Raw genomic sequence first — 17815 nt, 5'->3', positions numbered from 1 at the left:
GGGGAGCGGCATCTCCCTGCAGAGGAAGGGAGGAGGGGCAGGGCGGCAACTGCAGAGGAAGGTGGGCGGAGGACTCTGCTGGAGTCTACGCCAGCCTTTGTGGGACTACAAGGCGTATTTCCATGTTCTTAGAAGAGCGTCAGCAGAGAAGAATCTTTCACAGACACTGTCAAAGGGGAGGATAATTATGAATCCAGGATCCAGAGAAACCAGGAGGCATGGGCCCCTGGACACAGAGAAAGTACGCTGCTTCCCCAGGAACAGAAGAGAAGGCAGGACCACGGAGGTGATCCAGGTGCTTGAACTAGGAGTGGGGAAGGGCATACATCAATACTATTGTCCTGGTAACTTCCATTCCCTCTATACAGAAGAAACAGTGTAGGTGGAATTTTTAGTATTAATAATATTTTAAAACTATATGTCTTTTACTTGATATTTTTCTCATTTTGGCAATAAAACTCACATTCGATTTTCTCCTTGTGAATCATTATCCTGATAGAGAGGATGTTTTCACAACCATCAGTCTTTTGTTCATCACTCCCAACACTTCTAAGTTTCTTTAAGGGCAATTTTCCTTGCAAAATCTGGGTAAATGTGTATCTTCTTCAGAAAACAGAAGCCACTGGTAACATCCAGAATAAGAGATGTAAATACACTAAGCATCGTAATTTTCAACCAATATTGAACCACAATTGAGTGCACACTCACCCTTAAGCCGTATTTAGCCTTCACAGGAGATGTGTGCCTGTGACAGCAATCTACACGCTGACAGTGAACATTTTGCTTCTGGAACCCACATGGAGAAACAAGAGTTAAGAAGGCCACAGAGGGAGATTTCAGAGGGAATGGAAAGATGGACCCAGCACCACACGCGACATGGCATGAAAGCGTCTTGGGAGCATGACTGTCCTCCAAGTCTCCCTAAGACCGCCTGCCTCCCTTCCCACTGTGAACCCACTGTGAGCGAGAAGAACCCACTGTGAGGGAGACACACACTAGATGAGTCCTTTATTCTACAAACATTCCCTGAGCACCAAGTCAGTGCCAAGCCTCTGCTTTGTCCTAGGGAAAGAAGATGAATAACACAGAGGCCCTGGTCCAGTTAAGGTATCACCACCTCCCTAGAGGTAACTTCCTGTCCTGGCAGCTTATATCTGACCTCTCAGTTGACACCACCTTGAATTCCAAGTAATCCTGCCTCTTGCCTAGGGTCATGGGGCAACTTCTACACTTCCCTCATGCCCACCTTATCTTCCATCTTCCAAGATCAAAAATTTCTTATAGGAAGCCGTGGGATCAGCCTTAGGGGAATCCAACAAAAGACAGCATTTGCAAGTATGTTTGGAAGAGAAAAAGATGGAAAAGCACATGTAATGAGTCTTGCTAGATACAAAGTGTCACTTATTAGGTAATGAAAAAATGAACTTTGCTTTAAACACCATTCTTAAATATCTTTCCACAAGCATGTTTTATACTGACTAACTAATATAGAACATTTGAAGAATAGACTGTCTTTGTGCCTCAAAGCAGCAATGAAGTTTTCCTACATTTCCAAGTCCTATGTTGTATAATAAAAATGGACTTTGTGTGTACATCGTAAAATATTGCAGCTGTTTATTAAGACACTAGCAAAGAGGGATGCGTTTGCAAGGATCTTAGCCTCATTTGTATGAATCCTAAAATCAGGGGGATTCTTTTGAAAAGTCAGTGAATCACTTTCAACTTGTATTCATTTGAATTCTATTAAAAGCCTTTTGTTACCGAAAGGTTCCTGTTTCGAACCTGTTTGCCACAGTAGATTGGAAAGTGAAGTTGCTGAGTCGTGTCTGACTCTTTGCGACTCCATGTACTGTAAGCCGGCCACTCTCCTCTGTCCATAGGATTTTCCAGTTTAGAACACCAGAGTGGGTTGCCATTTCCTTCTCCAGAGACTGGAAGAGGCCCATAATTTAACCTAAAGACCCGACTTTGCCTCTAACTAGTTGTGGGCAAGTTAGGCAACTCACCACCCACTAGCCCCAGCTGACATCTACATAAAATAGGAATAGTAACACTTCAATGGCACCCCACTCCAGTACTCTTGCCTGGAAAATCCCATGGGCGGAGGAGCCTGGTAGGCTGCAGTCCACGGGGTTGCAAATAGTCAGACACGATTGAGCAACTTCACTTTCACTTTTCACTTTCATGCATTGGAGAAGGAATTGGCAACCCACTCCAGTGTTCTTGCCTGGAGAATCCCAGGGACGGGGGAGCCTGGTGGGCTGCCGTCTATGGGGTCACACAGAGTCGGACACGACTGAAGTGACTTAGCAGCAGCAGCAACACTTGATCTTTCCCTACCACTTGAAGTGGTCTTCATGACTGAATGGGCATGACTATACATAAATAATGGCCTTCCCAGCGGCTCAATGGTAAAGAATCCACCTACCAATGCAGGAGACATAAGAAACAAGGGTTCAAACCCTGGGCCGGGAAGATCCCCTGGAGAAAGAAATGGCTGCCCACTCTAGTACTCTCGCCTGGAGATTCCCACAGACAGAGGAGCCTGGCGGGCTGCAGTCCATGGGGTCACAAAGAGTTGGACACGACTGAGACAACTTAGCATGCATAAATAAATGATAGTGGTTTGTAAATATCAGGGCCAGTTATTAGCACTCACTCTCAACATTGAACCCAAGAGGCAGTATTATAGCAAAACTCATTATACTCAAATGTAATATTGAAGGAGAAAATTACATAGGCGGTGTGGATGATTATTGCATGTCAGGACTGAAAGTCACGGAATCCTAGAACCGTAAAAGGCCATGTTGGGCAGGTATTAATAAAGGAAACAGAAACCTCTCTGGAAGCTTTGTACACAAAGGAGTTTAATCCCAGGCACTTGACGGCATCATTAATAGGACCGGAGAAGCAGGCTTCAGGTTGGGCCTCTGTGAATGACCCCAGAATGTGATACGCAGACCCTAGAGTGGAACTGCTGCCTCCACCCCATTCAGAAAGGTGAGAAATCAAGACGGAACTCCTCAAGTGACACACACAGCAGCTTAGCTGAAGACGAAGGAAGAGTAATCCGAGAACGGGGAGCAGCCGTGATGGCCACCACCTCTCTGCAATCAGACACAGGGAAAGGGCACAGAAGACAGCACTTCTTCCTGCGGCAACCCACGTGTCCGCAGAAACAGCTCAGAGACGGCAGAGAAGGGGCCTCCTTCACAGATCAGCCTTCCACATCCCATACAAGTGCATCTCATACTAGCGGGGCTGAATTTACAGCCAAAATAGTAGATGCTTCCAGGAAGTCCAGTAAATACGGCTTTAGATTCCCAGACTCTGTATTATAAAAAGTCCCACAAAGAGGATGAGGGGATGGATGCTAAGTGACATTCAACCAAACAGCACACTTGACAGAGAATCCTGGTCAGCCTCCTTCATCATTTTTTAATCGACTGGGCCACTTGCTGACTTGCTCTGGGGTCTTTCTTTTTCAGCTTATTTGGCCTCTTCTACAAAATGAATCAAATTAACTTTCCTTTACCTATTTTATTAACAAGTTTCAAAGAAAAATTGATTTTTAACAGCAAAAAAGATTTTTTGCTGAAAATAGATTTTCTTAATCTATGTATCAATGTTATATATAAATAGCCACCATGACTAGTTTAGATAAAAGCACTTTGCTAACTAATTTGTTCTCCTTGAACTTGTTTATAAAACTTCACTGTGATGAAAAGAAAAGAAAAAAAAAAAAAAGAGCAAATATTGTGAACTAAAAAAGTCCTTGCTCAAGAGGGAGGGCAAATATGTGTATTTGATTCACATCATTATATAGCAAAAACACAACATTGTAAAGCACTTATATTCCTATTTAAAAATAACAGTGAACAAAAGTATACTTGGAATTGGGCCTTTCAGGTGGTGCTAGTGGTAAGAACCCGCCTGCCAATGCAGGAGACACAGGTTCAATCCCAATCAGGAAGATTCCCTGGAGGAGGAAATGGCAATCCACTCTAGTATTCTTGTCCGGAGAATCCCATGGACAGAGGAGCCTGCCAAGCTACAGTCCATAGGATTGCAAAGAGTGACTTAACACACACATACACACACACATTTGGAATTAAGAAAAAAAAAAAAAAAAAAGAGTCCTTGAAATGAAAACCATATGTAGGATGCTTTTAATTGCCCTTTAACACTAAATTTTTCAAAATTTTATATAATGGTGTTTCTCCATTGATAATAATTTTATTGATAAATGCATATGGATTTAATCAACATCAATTATATTTCAGCATATACCTAAGCATTTTTCAGAAAAAATAAAATAAAAATAAAAATTTCCCCAAATTGAAAATAACATGTGAAGAAAATAATAAAATCAAATCTCAGAGCGCGAAGTGGTCAGAGGGGAACTTGAAGAATTCTCCAAGAGTCTAGCTTTCTTTATATTCTATTTCATTTACTTTTTTTTTTTTATTACAGAATCGATGGCATCCTTAGGGTCTCATGTGTAAATCTCAGAAACACGGCCTAGTTCCTTTCCTTCGTGCAATATAGGGGCTCTGGCTCTGACTGTGGGGTCTGATAAGGAATAGATGGGGAAAGGGGAGCATTATGTAATCTCTCTGAGCAGATGGAATTTATGATAGGATCCAGAAAGGCTGAATAGACCTTCTATTAGCTCCAGTAACAGGAAAACTAAGGTCTTCCGTTACAAAAGATTTGTCATTTAGGTGGAGACCCAGAGTGTTAGTTAACAATTCACAATCAATCCCATTCCATTTTCTACCGGCACTCCTTGTTCATGATAAAATGAAATGATCCTGATAAGAAACAGGTAACCATAGATAACAAAGCTTGATATAAAAAAAGCAAACTGTTCCTGGCCCATTTAAACAGTCATTGCAGGTAAACATCATTTGAAGGTATTTACTGATAGGATAAAACTTTCCTGGGAAGGATTGGAGATATGCTAATAGCCAGAGTAAATTATCCTAATGTACCACAGATGGGAATATCGGGTCAGGAAAGATAAGAGAAAAACTACTAGAGAAAAACACATTCCAGAAACAGCACTCTACTACTATGCTTTGCTATGCCAATAAAAGCCTGTAGGCATTAAATTTCCTTGCTCAATTACCAGAGTTTTGTTTAACTGTTTTTTCCCTGGGGCATTTACCTGCTTCACTTCCCAGGCTTTAGGACAGATAAGGACCTAATCAAGGTCCATCTAAACCCAGGATAAGTCATTTTTGTTATTGCTGAAGAAGGTCCTAAAGCAGTAATAAAAGTGCTTTAGGTTTTTGTTTTCATTGAAAATAAAAAGAAAATAGCTTTCTTAGATCAAAGAGAGGCAACACCAACCTACAGAGCTATAAGTCAGAAGAGTGGGTATGCAGAGCTGGAAGGGAGCGCTCAGGAGCTCCTAAGGGAGGGCTGGCAGGCAGTTTATCTCGATCTGGTGCTGATCACAGCATTCATTTGGTGAAAACTGATCCAGCTGGACACAAGATTTGCAAGTTTAACTTCATGAATGTTACACTCTGATCAACAGCTTGAAATAGGTTTATTTGCTCACTTTGGAAAAGTGATATTCTTACACTTAAGGCTGCAGTAATCACTGTCAATGAGAAATTCACAAAAGCTCTTTGGAAATGAAAAGTGGACATATCTGGGCATATTTAAGTGACAGTTTAGAGGGCTTCCCTTGTGGTTCAGCTGGTAAAGGATCTGCCCATGATGTGGGAGACCTGGACTTGGCCCCTGGGTTAGGAAGATCCCCTGGAGAAGGGAAAGGCTCTTCACTCCAATGTTCTGGCCTGGAGAGTTCCATGGACTTTCCATGGGGTGGCAGAGTCGGACACGACTGAGCGACTTTCCCTGAGAGGGCACCTGCCAGCCTTCTGGGACTACCTTTGGATCCACCATCTACCGACCAGCACTGTTTCTCCCCTTTCTCTCACACAGCTTGCTCCAAGTGAATGCTGCTGACCACCCACCTCAGAAACCTTCCCGTCTCCTTCCTCATTAATATCGTCAGTGTCATCTTGTCACCACTTTGGAAACTGCAAACTTCAGATTCTACATAATCTGAAAGTTCTAACTGAGCTTTTGTGTAGGATGTTGGGAAAAGCGCAATATACTACTAAGGTTTTTTATTATTATTACCTCTTTTAGCTGTGGGTTTTCTGGTGCAGAGGGCAGAGTGGTATAGAAAGGAGAGGGTGTTACTTGTTTCAGTTCTTCAGCCTTTTTCCCAAACAATGTACCCAGTCTAGCAATTATGACTTTCCAATGTCAGATTACTCTTGTGACATACAATATACAATGTGAGATTTACATGTATCTATTAATACATAATTTTTTCTTGCTAAATCACAAGAATTTTGTTAACTGTTTCCTACTCCTTCTGGGCATCAAACCTGTGTACTTATTCTGTGTGTGGGCGTGGGGGGGTGTATATATTAAGGTTTTTAAGTAGAAATAAAAATTTAGAACACTTTGGAAACTGACTCGCTTTAAAGAAAAAGAGTGCTGATTTTAATATAGATTTTCTCTAAAATACTTACATTTTCCAAAAGGGTAAAAAATGGATTTTTTTTTCCATTTCAAATTATAAAGCATGAGAATCAAAATATACATTAAAGGAAATGGAAGAAAGGTCTAGCTCCTCCTACTTGGAGAATAAAACTGTCATCCAACACATACTGACCACCTTGATAAAGTTCATGGCCCTCTAACTATTGGGAGACCATCACTTTTCCCAGGTGGCACTAGTGGTAAAGAACTTGCCTGCCAATGCAGCAGACACCAGAGATGTGGGTTCAACCCCTGGGTTAGGAAGATCCCTGAAGAAGGACATGGCAACAATTCCACGGACAGAGAAGCCTGGAGGGCTACAGTCAGGGTCACAAAGTTGGACACAACTGAAGTGACTTAGTATGTATGCATCACTTTAAAAAGATAGTTTAAGAACCTACTACATAGCACAGGTAACTGTACTCAAAGCTTTGCGGTGACCTAAATGAGAAGGAAATCAGAAAAGGAGGAGTAATCATTGGCAAAGTCCCTGATGCTGGGAAAGATCGAGGGGAGAAGAAGAGGGTTTCAGAGGATGAGATGGCTGGACGGCGTCACCAATGCAATGACCGTGAACTTGGGCAAACTCCAAGAGATGATGAGGGACAGGGAGGCCTGATGTGCTGCAGTCCATGGGGTCGCAAAGAGTTGGACACAACTGGGTGACTGAACAACAACAACATATGTAAACATAAAGCTGACTCACTTTGCCATACAGCAGTAAAAACACAAAATTGTAAAGCAACTATATTCCAATAAAAATTAATAAAAAATAAAGATTAAAACATACTTCATTGAGTGTTGTATGTCAGGCACCACACAGAGCAGGGCATATACCTTTGCTCTTTTAATGGTACCAGCTACTCCGTGCAGCAGGAGATACTACAAGCCTCACCTTACACATGAGGAAAACGAGGTTGCAATGTGCTAAGCTATTCATCCACAACTGAGCTCTGAATTTGGAGGGTGAGAGTAGAGAAAAGGAAACAATCAAATGAGCAGCCCTCCATGCTCCAAAGTTTGTGGAACAAAGACACAGATCTTTAAGAGGAAGAACTTAGAAAACAAATTTTCAATGACCCCTTAGAAAGCATAATGGTGCACTTGAAGATGATGAGTTTGGGGCAAATCCAAGACTGGGAAACCTTTGCCTTTCCCTCCACACCCTGTCCAACATGGAGAAATGAGAAGGGTCAAGCTCATAATCTCCCAAATTCCCTAGCTGTGATGGAGAAACTCACTCATATCCCACAGACCGCTCTCAAATGCCCAGTCCTGTACACACACCTCCTACCACCAGAGTCTGATGAGACACAAATGCAAAATAAAAGCAAGGCACATCCTTTCAAAACACTGATGAGACAAGTCGCCACCGTAGGTTAGTTCCTTATCTACTGGCCAAGCTCTGGACAGCAAGGCCTGGCCTTGATGTTCAACTATATATACCTATACCCCATTATTCGTTGTTCAGGTAAGCTATTTAAAATCCTAAAAGGTGATGCTGTTAAAGTGCTGCAGTCAATAAGCCAGCAAATTTGGAAAACTCAGCAGTGGTCTCAGGACTGGAATGGGTCAGTTTTCATTCCAATCCCAAAGAAGAGCAATTCCAAATAATGTTCAAACTACTGCACAATTGCACTCATTTTGCATGCTAGCAAAGTAATGCTCAAAATCCTTCAAGTTAGTCTTCAACAGTATATGAACTGAGAACTTCCAGATGTACAAGCTGGATTTTTAAAAGGCAGAAGAACCAGAGATCAAATTCCCAACATCCATTGGATTATAGAAAAAGCAAGAGAATTCCAGAAAAACATCTACTTCTGCTTCACTGACTATGCTAAAGCCTTTGACAGTGTAGATCACAAAAAACTGAGGAAAATTCTTTAAGAGATGGGAATACCAGATCACCTTCCCTGCCTCCTGAGAAACCTGCATGCAGGTTAAGAAGCAACAGTTAGAACCGGACATGGAACAACAAACTGCTTCAAAATTGGGAAAGGAGTACGTCAAGATCGTATATTGTCACCCTGCTTATTCACCTTATATGCAGAGTATATCGTATGAAGTGACAGGCTGGATGAATCACAAGTTGGAATAAAGATTGCCAGGAGAAAAATCAACAACCTCAGATATGCAGACGATACCACGCTAATGGTAGAAAGTGAAGAGACACTGAAAAGCCTCTTGATGAAGGTGAAAGAGGGAAGTGGAAAAAGGTGGCCTAAAATTCAACATTCAAAAAACTAAGCTCATGGCATCTGGTCCCACCATTTCATGGCAAATAGACAGGGAAAAAATGGAAACAGTGCAAGACTTTATTTTCTTGGGCTCCAAAATTACTGTGGATGGTGACTGGAGCCATGAAATTAAGACGCTTGCTCTTGGAAGAAAAGTTATGACAAACCTAGACAGTGACATCACTTTGCTGACAAAGGTCCATATATTCAAAGCTATGGTTTTTCCAGTGGTCATGTATGAATGTGAGAGTTGGACTATACTGAGAGCTGAGCACCGAAGAATTGATGCTTTTGAATTGTGGTGTTGGAGAAGACTCTTGAGAGTCCCTTGGACTGCAATGAGATCCAACCAGTCCATCCTAAAGGAAATCAGTCCTGAATATTCATCGGAAGGACTGATGCTGAAGCTGAAACTCCAATACTTTGGCCACCTGATGCAAAGAACTGACTCATTTGAAAAGACCCTGATGCTGGGAAAGATTGAAGGCAGTAGGAGAAGGGGACAACAGAGGATGAGATGGTTGGATGGCATCATTGGCTCAATGGATATGAGTTTGAGTAAGCTCTGGAAGTTGGTGGTGGACAGGGAGGCACGGAGTGTTGCAGTCCATGGGGTCACAGACTCAGACATGATTGAGCGACTGAACTGAAATGAAACGATTCATTGGAAGGACTGATGCTGAAGCTGAAGCTCTAATACTTTGGCCACCTGATGTGAAGAGCCAACTCTTTAGAAAAGACCCTGATTGAAGGCAGGAGGAGAAGGAGATGACAGAGGATGAGATGGCTGGATGGTGTCACTGACTCAATGCACATGAGTTTGAGCAAGCTCTAGGAGTTGATGATGGACAGGGAAGCCTGGCATGCTGCAGTCCATGTGGTCACAAAGAGTCGAACACAGCTTAGAGACTGAACAAGAACAGTTGTTCAAAAGTGGAAATATTTCCATTTGCCCCTGGAGACACTGGGGACCCCCAGGCCTTCCCATGATTGGGCCAAAGAAAGGTTAATACCTGGCCCTAAGGGAACAGGATATCTCCAGGACCCCGTTCCAGCTCCACCCCCACTTTCTGTCTGCTGTGATTGGTTAACTCCAGTGTCAAACCTTTTAACTACCACTCTTAAAGTATCCACAGCCTCACCATGACATTGGTAGGTAGCCAACAGACTATGTGGGCACTGCAACCTCTGGGTGACATCTTCTGTTCTATATGGGGGTCAGGACAGCAGGACTGGTGACTGCGGTTCTTTAGCCACTCAAGGAACAAGGGAGAATCTCTTCACAATTCTAAATAGCTCCAAATGCATCATTTTCAAATGTACCATTAAACTTTGTAATGGGTTATTGAAAATCTGTTCTGAGTTGCCCATCCTTACTCTTAAAGATCAGAGAAGATGGTTTACAATTTTTAAGTGGGGTCAGATATTTGAGGTATTTTAAATTATTTCCAGCATTTACTTTTCCTTGTTAGCAGATGGGGCACACCCTTGGGGGAAGGGGGCAGCATGCATTTCCCAAAGTCAGAGCCAAAAGGAAAAATACAGCAGCCTCCCCTGCTCAAAGGCAGGAAGTCAGACTAGACAGCCTCTCAAAACGCTTCTCTGCTTCCTTTCCTTTTCTAACACTCCCACTAGAAGCAGATGAAAATGCTGAAAACGTTTCATTGACTATAAGAAATTCAAAAGAAATGCATGAATGTGAGTTAACTTAACCTGGGCATCAGAGGCCTTTCCTAAAATATCCCGGAAGATCTAGAAAGATTACCCATGATTATGTTACTGAGGTTGTTCTACCTCCTGCTGCTGCTAAGTCGCTTCAGTCGTGTCCGACTCTGTGCGTAGGCACAAAGGTAACAGTTGGAAGAATTCTCAAAATGCAAACACAGAGATAAAATGAAATCAACAAACCAGTGGAAATATATGCAAGCCAACAAGATTATGCTCTCTACCATACTTTCCAAGTTTGTTTGTTTTTCCCACAAATCTTATCTCAGTGGTTTCAAAGTGTGGTTCCCCAAACCAGTAGCACCAGATCTCAAGATCTGGTGAGAAATGATCCTATTCTCAAAATCCTATGAAAAACGCAGATTCCCAGACTCATTTCAGACCTTCTGAATCAGAAATTGAGGCTGGTTCCCAGAGCCTTCTTAAGTATGCTCAAGTGTGAGAAGTACACTATCAGCTACTGCCAACTTTCAGACGAAACAGGTAGGAAATGTAGCACTCTCAGTCTGTGCAAGACACAGTGAAGATTCAGAGAGGTTAAGTGACTAAGCTAAAGTCACACAGCTGACTGGTAAAAGAATCAGAAGGTACTCATGGACTGAAAAATCTAGTTCTCCATTGTCTTCAACACACAGTCTCATGAATATGCAATATAATTAGCCAGATAATCAAAACTGGTTTGATCCCAGAAGAACAAATATGAACTGGGAAGAGGAGAAGGGTGACATCTAGGGAAAGGAAAAACCATCCTAAGAAAGTCTGGGTTCTCTCACTCCACAGATCACCATGGAGACCAAGAAAGCCAGACAAGGAACTTGAATTGCATTCTAGACAACTTGACTAGACATCATTGCATTCTAGATAACTTGACTCCTGGGTGCAGCCTGGGTTCTCGCCTTTGAAAACTCTGAGATTCCACAGGCCCTCTCCTTAGTCCCCACAGTCCTCCTACAGGGCCGTCCCAGAAACTCACTGTTCAATGCTCAGAGGGAGCCCTTCTTAGCGTCTGCAGGCGGCATTCAACTAGCAGGCTCTCCAACACTCTCCCTGCATCCCTCACTCTCTATATCACTGGTCCTCTCGAAAACATTTTTTTCTCCTTCACCTAGGCTATAAGGTCTGCTAAAAGGTCAGCAGAAGGGTTACTGCTTTCTGTATCACACCAGGCTCTAGTCCAGGGCCTGGCATTAGTAGGTAAGAAAGAAAGAAATGTGACATAAATGCACATAATAAAAATTATCTACCTGGATGTATCAAAATGCGTTTCTAAGGAAGACCGTCACTTCCAGTGACACTCCTATTTTCTTCCAAACAAGACATTGCGGATCATTACTTAAAAAGCAATTTAAAATCATGGCTGTGAATAAATCCAGAGCTTATACTGGAATATCCTTCTCTATCCTGCAAAGTCTCTCTCTCTCTTTTCCTTCTACTCTTCATTCTTTTTCTCACTAAACCCATCATCACATCAGCTCTCTATCTAAGGATCTCCAGAAGGGCAAGACTGTTTTATTTGTTGCTGAACTCCATTGTCTTTGTTTCTCCTTGACACAAATAAAGCCTTTCATCTGTGGCTGAACTTATTGGTTAGATTCTACTATATTCCATTTACAGAAAACATCCAGTCATTAGACTAGGACAGAGGAGAAAGGTGTAAAGTCCATAGTAAAAGGTTGCCTACAGCATTTAATAATTGGTATGAGCTTTCAGGAAAGCTGTGGACTCAGCCTCTAAGTCCTGTTGGCACTTCCAAAATACAGACACAGACCAGCTCTGCTAAGTAACTGGATTCTCTACCTGGAATATTTAAATTGTTTTCAGACACTGGAAAATGTCTTAAGGAGATTAAAGAAAAATACCCTGGAGAATAACAGACTATAATTTACTAGGTGGAAAATCTTTTCAACAAGAAAAGATCCTCCTATAATTTCTCCTGTTTAAGCGATGCCTTAGTCATTTGGACCTAACTACCCTTTGATCCAGCGGCTCAAGGATCTAAGGACTGACACCTTCAATGACACTCAAGACGTAAATCTAGAACTTACTGTTCTCCATCTGAAGATCCCTATGCATACAACAAAATTATTAACTGTTTGAAAGCAATGGGGGGATTCATTTTAAGCCCTAGGGGCCAGGGTCACTGGAGATCCGGGGCTGGGCTTTTGCCAGTCCTGGCAAAAGATGAAGGTAAATCGAAGGAGTGTCTCGTGTTCTGTCTATTTCGAACTGAAGACTGAGCCAGCTCAGTTCTCAGAAACTCGCCTTCCCGTGTAGCCTGCAGGCCCAGCGCGCCCCGCTGACCCCTCAGTGACCCCCTGTGCCCTCCCCCGGTGCGTCCTTCCGAGCCTTCTCGGGGCCCTTCCCTGCGGAGCCCAGAGCTGAAGTTTGGCATCACCAGCCACCTGTCGGCTGGGCTGCCGTGTCCTCTTGCCTCTGCCGCGTGGGCACCTAGAACAGCGCTAAGAGGTGAGCCACCACTCAACAGTTCAGACTCCGGGGCAGCTCCTTCTCCAAAGGGGCCAAAGGAGGTGCCGGTCGGGGGCGGGGTGTGCATCTGCCGGCGGAGAAGGGCGCTACTTGTCCCCATCCCAGCGATTTCCAGCGGGTGCCAGCTTCACCCTCCCCACTTTCCAAACTCTCAGGACCAGTCACCCGGCAACACCGGCCCCTCCTGCGCTTCTGCTCCACTGGCCCCAAGATCCCAGACCCTCAGGGGGCGCCGGTCATACCCAGCCCGGACGCCCAACTGCCGACCCAAGGGCCCAGGAGCGGGCACCCAGCGCCGCCGTCGCGCGCCCCGAGGCCCGGGCGCCCGTTGCGTAACTCGCCCCCGCCCCGCCCCCGCGAGCCGCCCGCCGCCCGCGCCCCCGCCGGCCGCCCCCACTTACATCCTCCCACTTGACGAATTTGGTGCCCTTCTTGAGGCTGTCGGACACGCACACCGGCTTGAGTTGCAGCGCGTGCACTCCAGGCTGTGCCCCGGCCATCAGGGCTCATCGGGGCTCCGGGCGGCCCGGGCGCGCGCGGCAGGGACGGGGCGCGGGGCGCGGGCTCCTGCCCGGCTCCGGGGGCGCTCGCCTCCGCTCCGCGCCGGCCTCGCCGGCCTCCCGGCCTCCGCACCGCCTCCCGCGAGACTCAGCAGCCGGGGCGCGCGGGGGCGAGGCGCCCGACCATGCCCGGGCGGGACGCGGGATGTGGAGCCTCGGAGGAGGGAGGAGAGCCGCCGAGCGGCAGCTCGGGCTGCCAGCCGCCGCCGGGAACGGCTCCTCGGCCCCCGCCGGGTACGGCTCCTCGGCCCCCGCCGCCTCCCGGCGCCGCGCTCAGCACATCCTCCCGACTCGGAGGGAGCGCGCGAGTGACACACGCCCGGCGGCCCCCCACCCCCCCGCCCGGCTCCTTCCCCTGCCGCTTCCCGCCCCCTTTCCCCGCCGCCGCGCTCGCTCCGTCCCTCCTTCCCCCGGCGGCTTCCAGCCCAACTTTGCGCGCTGGGTCAGGCGCCGGGAAGCGGAGATGCAGCGGCACCTCCCGGCGCCCGGGCCCCACTGCAGCCGACGCCTGCGCCGCCGCCCTCTGAGCATGCCCGGTGCCCGGTGGCGCGGTGCCCGCGCTGCCGGGGGTCAGGGGGCCCGGGTTCCCGGGGGCTGGCTGAGGAGCGGGCGCCAGAGCCCTGGATGTCTCTGGGTCCAAATGGGGTGGAAAATGGAACCGTGGGGAGGGAGCGGAGAGGCAACCCACAGGGTTCCTCTCGAGCTGAAGCTCTCCAGCGCTAACCACACACCAGCTCTTTGAAAAGACAATTATTATTTATTAGTAGAGAAGGGAGCAGTTGAGAGGCTTGGAGTGAGAGCTCTTTGGGGAAAGCTCGCTGCGCCTGAGAGTTTGCAGCGCCCTAGTCTTGAAGCCCCGGCATCCGGTTGTTGTGCTTCTGAGAAAGCAAGCCCATTCTACGAGAAACAATGCTTTTATTTCCCAGGATGACAGAAGGCCCCCGAGTGAGTGTGTGTGGAGTGTGTGTGTGGGGTGTGTGTGGGTGTGTGCGTGTGACAGACAGCGGAAGAAAGAAAGGTGTCTTACAGATAGAAACTTGCTCATTTAGGAACACAGGGGTACAGATGCTTTTTGCAGTCATTCAACAAACATGGCTTATTTCTTTTAAAACAAAGAAAGAGATACCCCCTTCAGAACAGATCAGATTTAAAATACCGATGGTTGAGAGGGTGAGGAGGACCTGGAGATTTCATCCATTGCTGCAGAGAATATAAAATGGTAAATCCACTTGGAAAAACAGTTTCTTACGAAGTTAAACATTTACTTATTACAAAACCCAGAAGTTCCACTTCTAGGCATTTGCCCATGATAAATGAAAATGTATCTTCACACAGACTGTTCAGTAATGCTCATAGCTAGCTTTCTTCATCATACCCTAGAACTGGAAATCACAAATGTCAGTCAACAAGTATGTGGATAAACAAAATGTGGTATGTCCAACTATGGAATAGTATTCAGTCATTAAAAAAAAAAAGGAATGGGCATACAACCACACAGACAAATCACACAGACTCTAAGTCTAGCTGGACACAGTAGTCTACATATAGTACAATTCTATTTGAGGGATTCCAGAACAGGCATTCAGGCTGTGTTGACACAAGGAGGCTGCCTGTGGCCAGGAGTGGGCAGAGATTGACAGGGAAGGAAACCAGGGGACCTCTGAGAGTGACAGAAATGTTCCATATCATGTGTGTACACGATACAGAATTGTAGAACTGTACACCTAAAATGAGCATGTTTTATTGTAGGTAAATTATTTCTCAATAAAGTTAATTTTAAAAAACAAGAAACAGAATATGAACAAAGAAGGAGAGAAACAGTCTTTTAAGTGTTTGTTCTTTCTTCCTCTGCCCCTGAGGCTTCCAAGACCCAGTGTTTACAAACTCGGTCAAAATATTACCCAAAATATGGTGGGGAAATTTGCTATTAAATATGTCGGTGCATTCAAAAACTATGTATTGATTAGCAGCTGTATGCTAGATGCTATGATAATCACCAAGGATAATCTGGTGAATGAGCTTCCTAACTCCTGCTCTCTTTTGGGTGTTTTGGCTGATCCTTGGAAGCCAATTGATGAAAGTGAAAGAGGAGAGTGGAAAAGTTGGCTTAAAGCTCAACATTCAGAAAATGAAGATCATGGCATCTGGTCCCATCACTTCATAGCAAATAGATGGGGAAACAGTGGAAACAGTGTCAGACTTTATTTTCCTGGGCTCCAAAATCACTGCAAATGGTGACTGCAGCCATGAAATTAAAAGACGCTTACTCCTTGGAAGGAAAGTTATGACCAACCTAGACAGCATATTCAAAAGCAGAGACATTACTTTGCCAACAAAGGTCCATCTAGTCAAGGCTATGGTTTTTCCAGTGGTCATGTATGGATGTGAGAGTTGGACTGTGAAGAAAACAGCGCCGAAGAATTGATGCTTTTGAACTGTGGTGTTGGAGAAGACTCTTGAGAGTCCCTTGGACTGCAAGGAGATCCAACCAGTCCATTCTAAAGGAGATCAGTCCTGGGTGTTCATTGGAAGGACTGATGCTGAAGCTGAAACTCCAGTACTTTGGCCACCTCATGTGAAGAGTTTAGTCATTGGAAAAGACTCTGATGCTGGGAGGGATTGGGGGCAGGAGGAGAAGGGGACACCAGAGGATGAGATGGCTGGATGGCATCACCGACTCGATGCACATGAGTCTGAGTGAACTCCAGGAGTTGGTAGTGGACAGGGAGGCCTGGCGTGCTGTGATTCATAGGGTCGGGAAGAGTCCCACACGACTGAGTTACTGAACTGAACTGAACTGGAAGCCACTTGCTACAAAGAATCTCTTTAAAGACTGATTTGTTTCATTTTGATCATATGTCCCTAAACTGAAACCTGAGTATATTGTCCAAACACCCTCTATCAGTGGCCTTGGCTTGCTACATGCAGAAAGCCGCATCACATTCTCACATTGCTCGTCTCTGCTCTAGAAAACAGCAGCACAACTCCACTGGCAGCATTCCTGCCCTTCTCAATTGTGCTTATAATTCGTCCTACCAGGCTTGTTCTTCTCTCTTTTCTGTCTGTTATTCCTCCACTGACTGCCACAATCTCAGTTATCTACTGAAAAGATTAGTGGTCTATTAGGCTTTACACCAGAGTGTCATAGGAAGGTAAGACAGATCAGAAATATACCGTCTAGAAGAGGGGTTTGGAGGATTAGAAATAGACTCTAGGGTAAGTGAGAAGATAGACTCAGCCTCTTCGTGTGGCCGATTGCATCATCTCTCTGTATTCCCTGTCCCTCTCTGTATCCACACATTTTGTCATGTGACCTTATAGTGACCTGGGTATTCACGCCACTGATATCAGCCAATGAAAGAAACATGACCTAAGAAAAGGTTTGAAATATACTCATGAGGATAGGCTGAAGTATACTTGCCCTCTTGGATTTCTGATTATTGCCATGAGATAAATGTGTCTCAAGGAGCCGTATGGGGCAGATGTAGGCCCGATCTACAGCCTGGAGGCAAATCCAGCAGAACCCAGCCACAGCAGACTTGTGAGCATGACAGTATATGCTCGTTGTCGAGTCTACCGAGCTGGCCAGGGACTATGGGATCATTCGTTATGCACCGTTACCGTGGAAGTAGCTGGTTGAGTCATCCGGCTAGTATTCCTGATCTTTCCCAGCTATTGCTTGTGGCTGTGAATGTCAGGAGAGTAAAGCTGTAGAATTCTGAACAGTGTTTGGCTTCAAGACAGACATGGACTGTGGGAGCTTCTTCTGCCAACAGAAGGATGTAGTTTGATCCAGGAGAGCTGTGGGATAACCTTCTTCAACATGTAAGATGAGGCTTGAGGCAACTTGTTTCGACTCCCTCATTTTCCACACCTCTGCTTAAGATACAAGACAGAAGTAGTTCTAAAGGTGGGGATTTTTGCCATGCAAAAGATTCAGCAAGAACATCCAAAATTGTGTGAGCCAGGCCTGTGATCCATCAAGTTCAGTGCTCTGTTCTGTTTCTAAAACAAGAGAAAGGTCTGTTTTATGTGACAGCACAGAATTGCCCTCCGGAATGCTCGCCTTGGGGAGTTGGCAAAGCTAACCATTATTGAGTATTCTCCATATGCCAGGGCACTGGGCTGAGAACTTCCCAGATATTCAACAGCATAACACTTACTGTGCAACAGCAGCATGCCACCCTCTTTTCCTTGGTAAGCAAACCATGATTTGGTCAGGTAGCAACGTGTTCA

At 45.3% G+C, this 17815-nt stretch overlaps 1 protein-coding gene across 2 annotated transcripts in view; it reads right to left on the bottom strand.

Moving 5' to 3' along the window:
* Nucleotides 1-13889, bottom strand: part of PLCB1 (phospholipase C beta 1) — an 857274-nt gene extending 843385 nt beyond the window's left edge. For both annotated transcript variants that reach the window (XM_042230393.1, XM_060397115.1), the window contains exon 1: nt 13421-13889. In XM_042230393.1, coding sequence (XP_042086327.1) covers nt 13421-13519 — 99 coding nt within the window. In that variant the 5' untranslated portion in view covers nt 13520-13889. The remainder of the gene's footprint in view (nt 1-13420) is intronic.
* Nucleotides 13890-17815: the final 3926 nt, after the last annotated feature.

The sequence above is a fragment of the Ovis aries genome, chromosome 13, assembly GCF_016772045.2.
Source record: "Ovis aries strain OAR_USU_Benz2616 breed Rambouillet chromosome 13, ARS-UI_Ramb_v3.0, whole genome shotgun sequence".
In the NCBI taxonomy this organism is placed as follows: Eukaryota; Metazoa; Chordata; class Mammalia; order Artiodactyla; family Bovidae; genus Ovis; species Ovis aries.
Note: the sequence above shows the minus strand (reverse complement) of the source record. Positions and strands in the feature narration are given on the sequence as shown.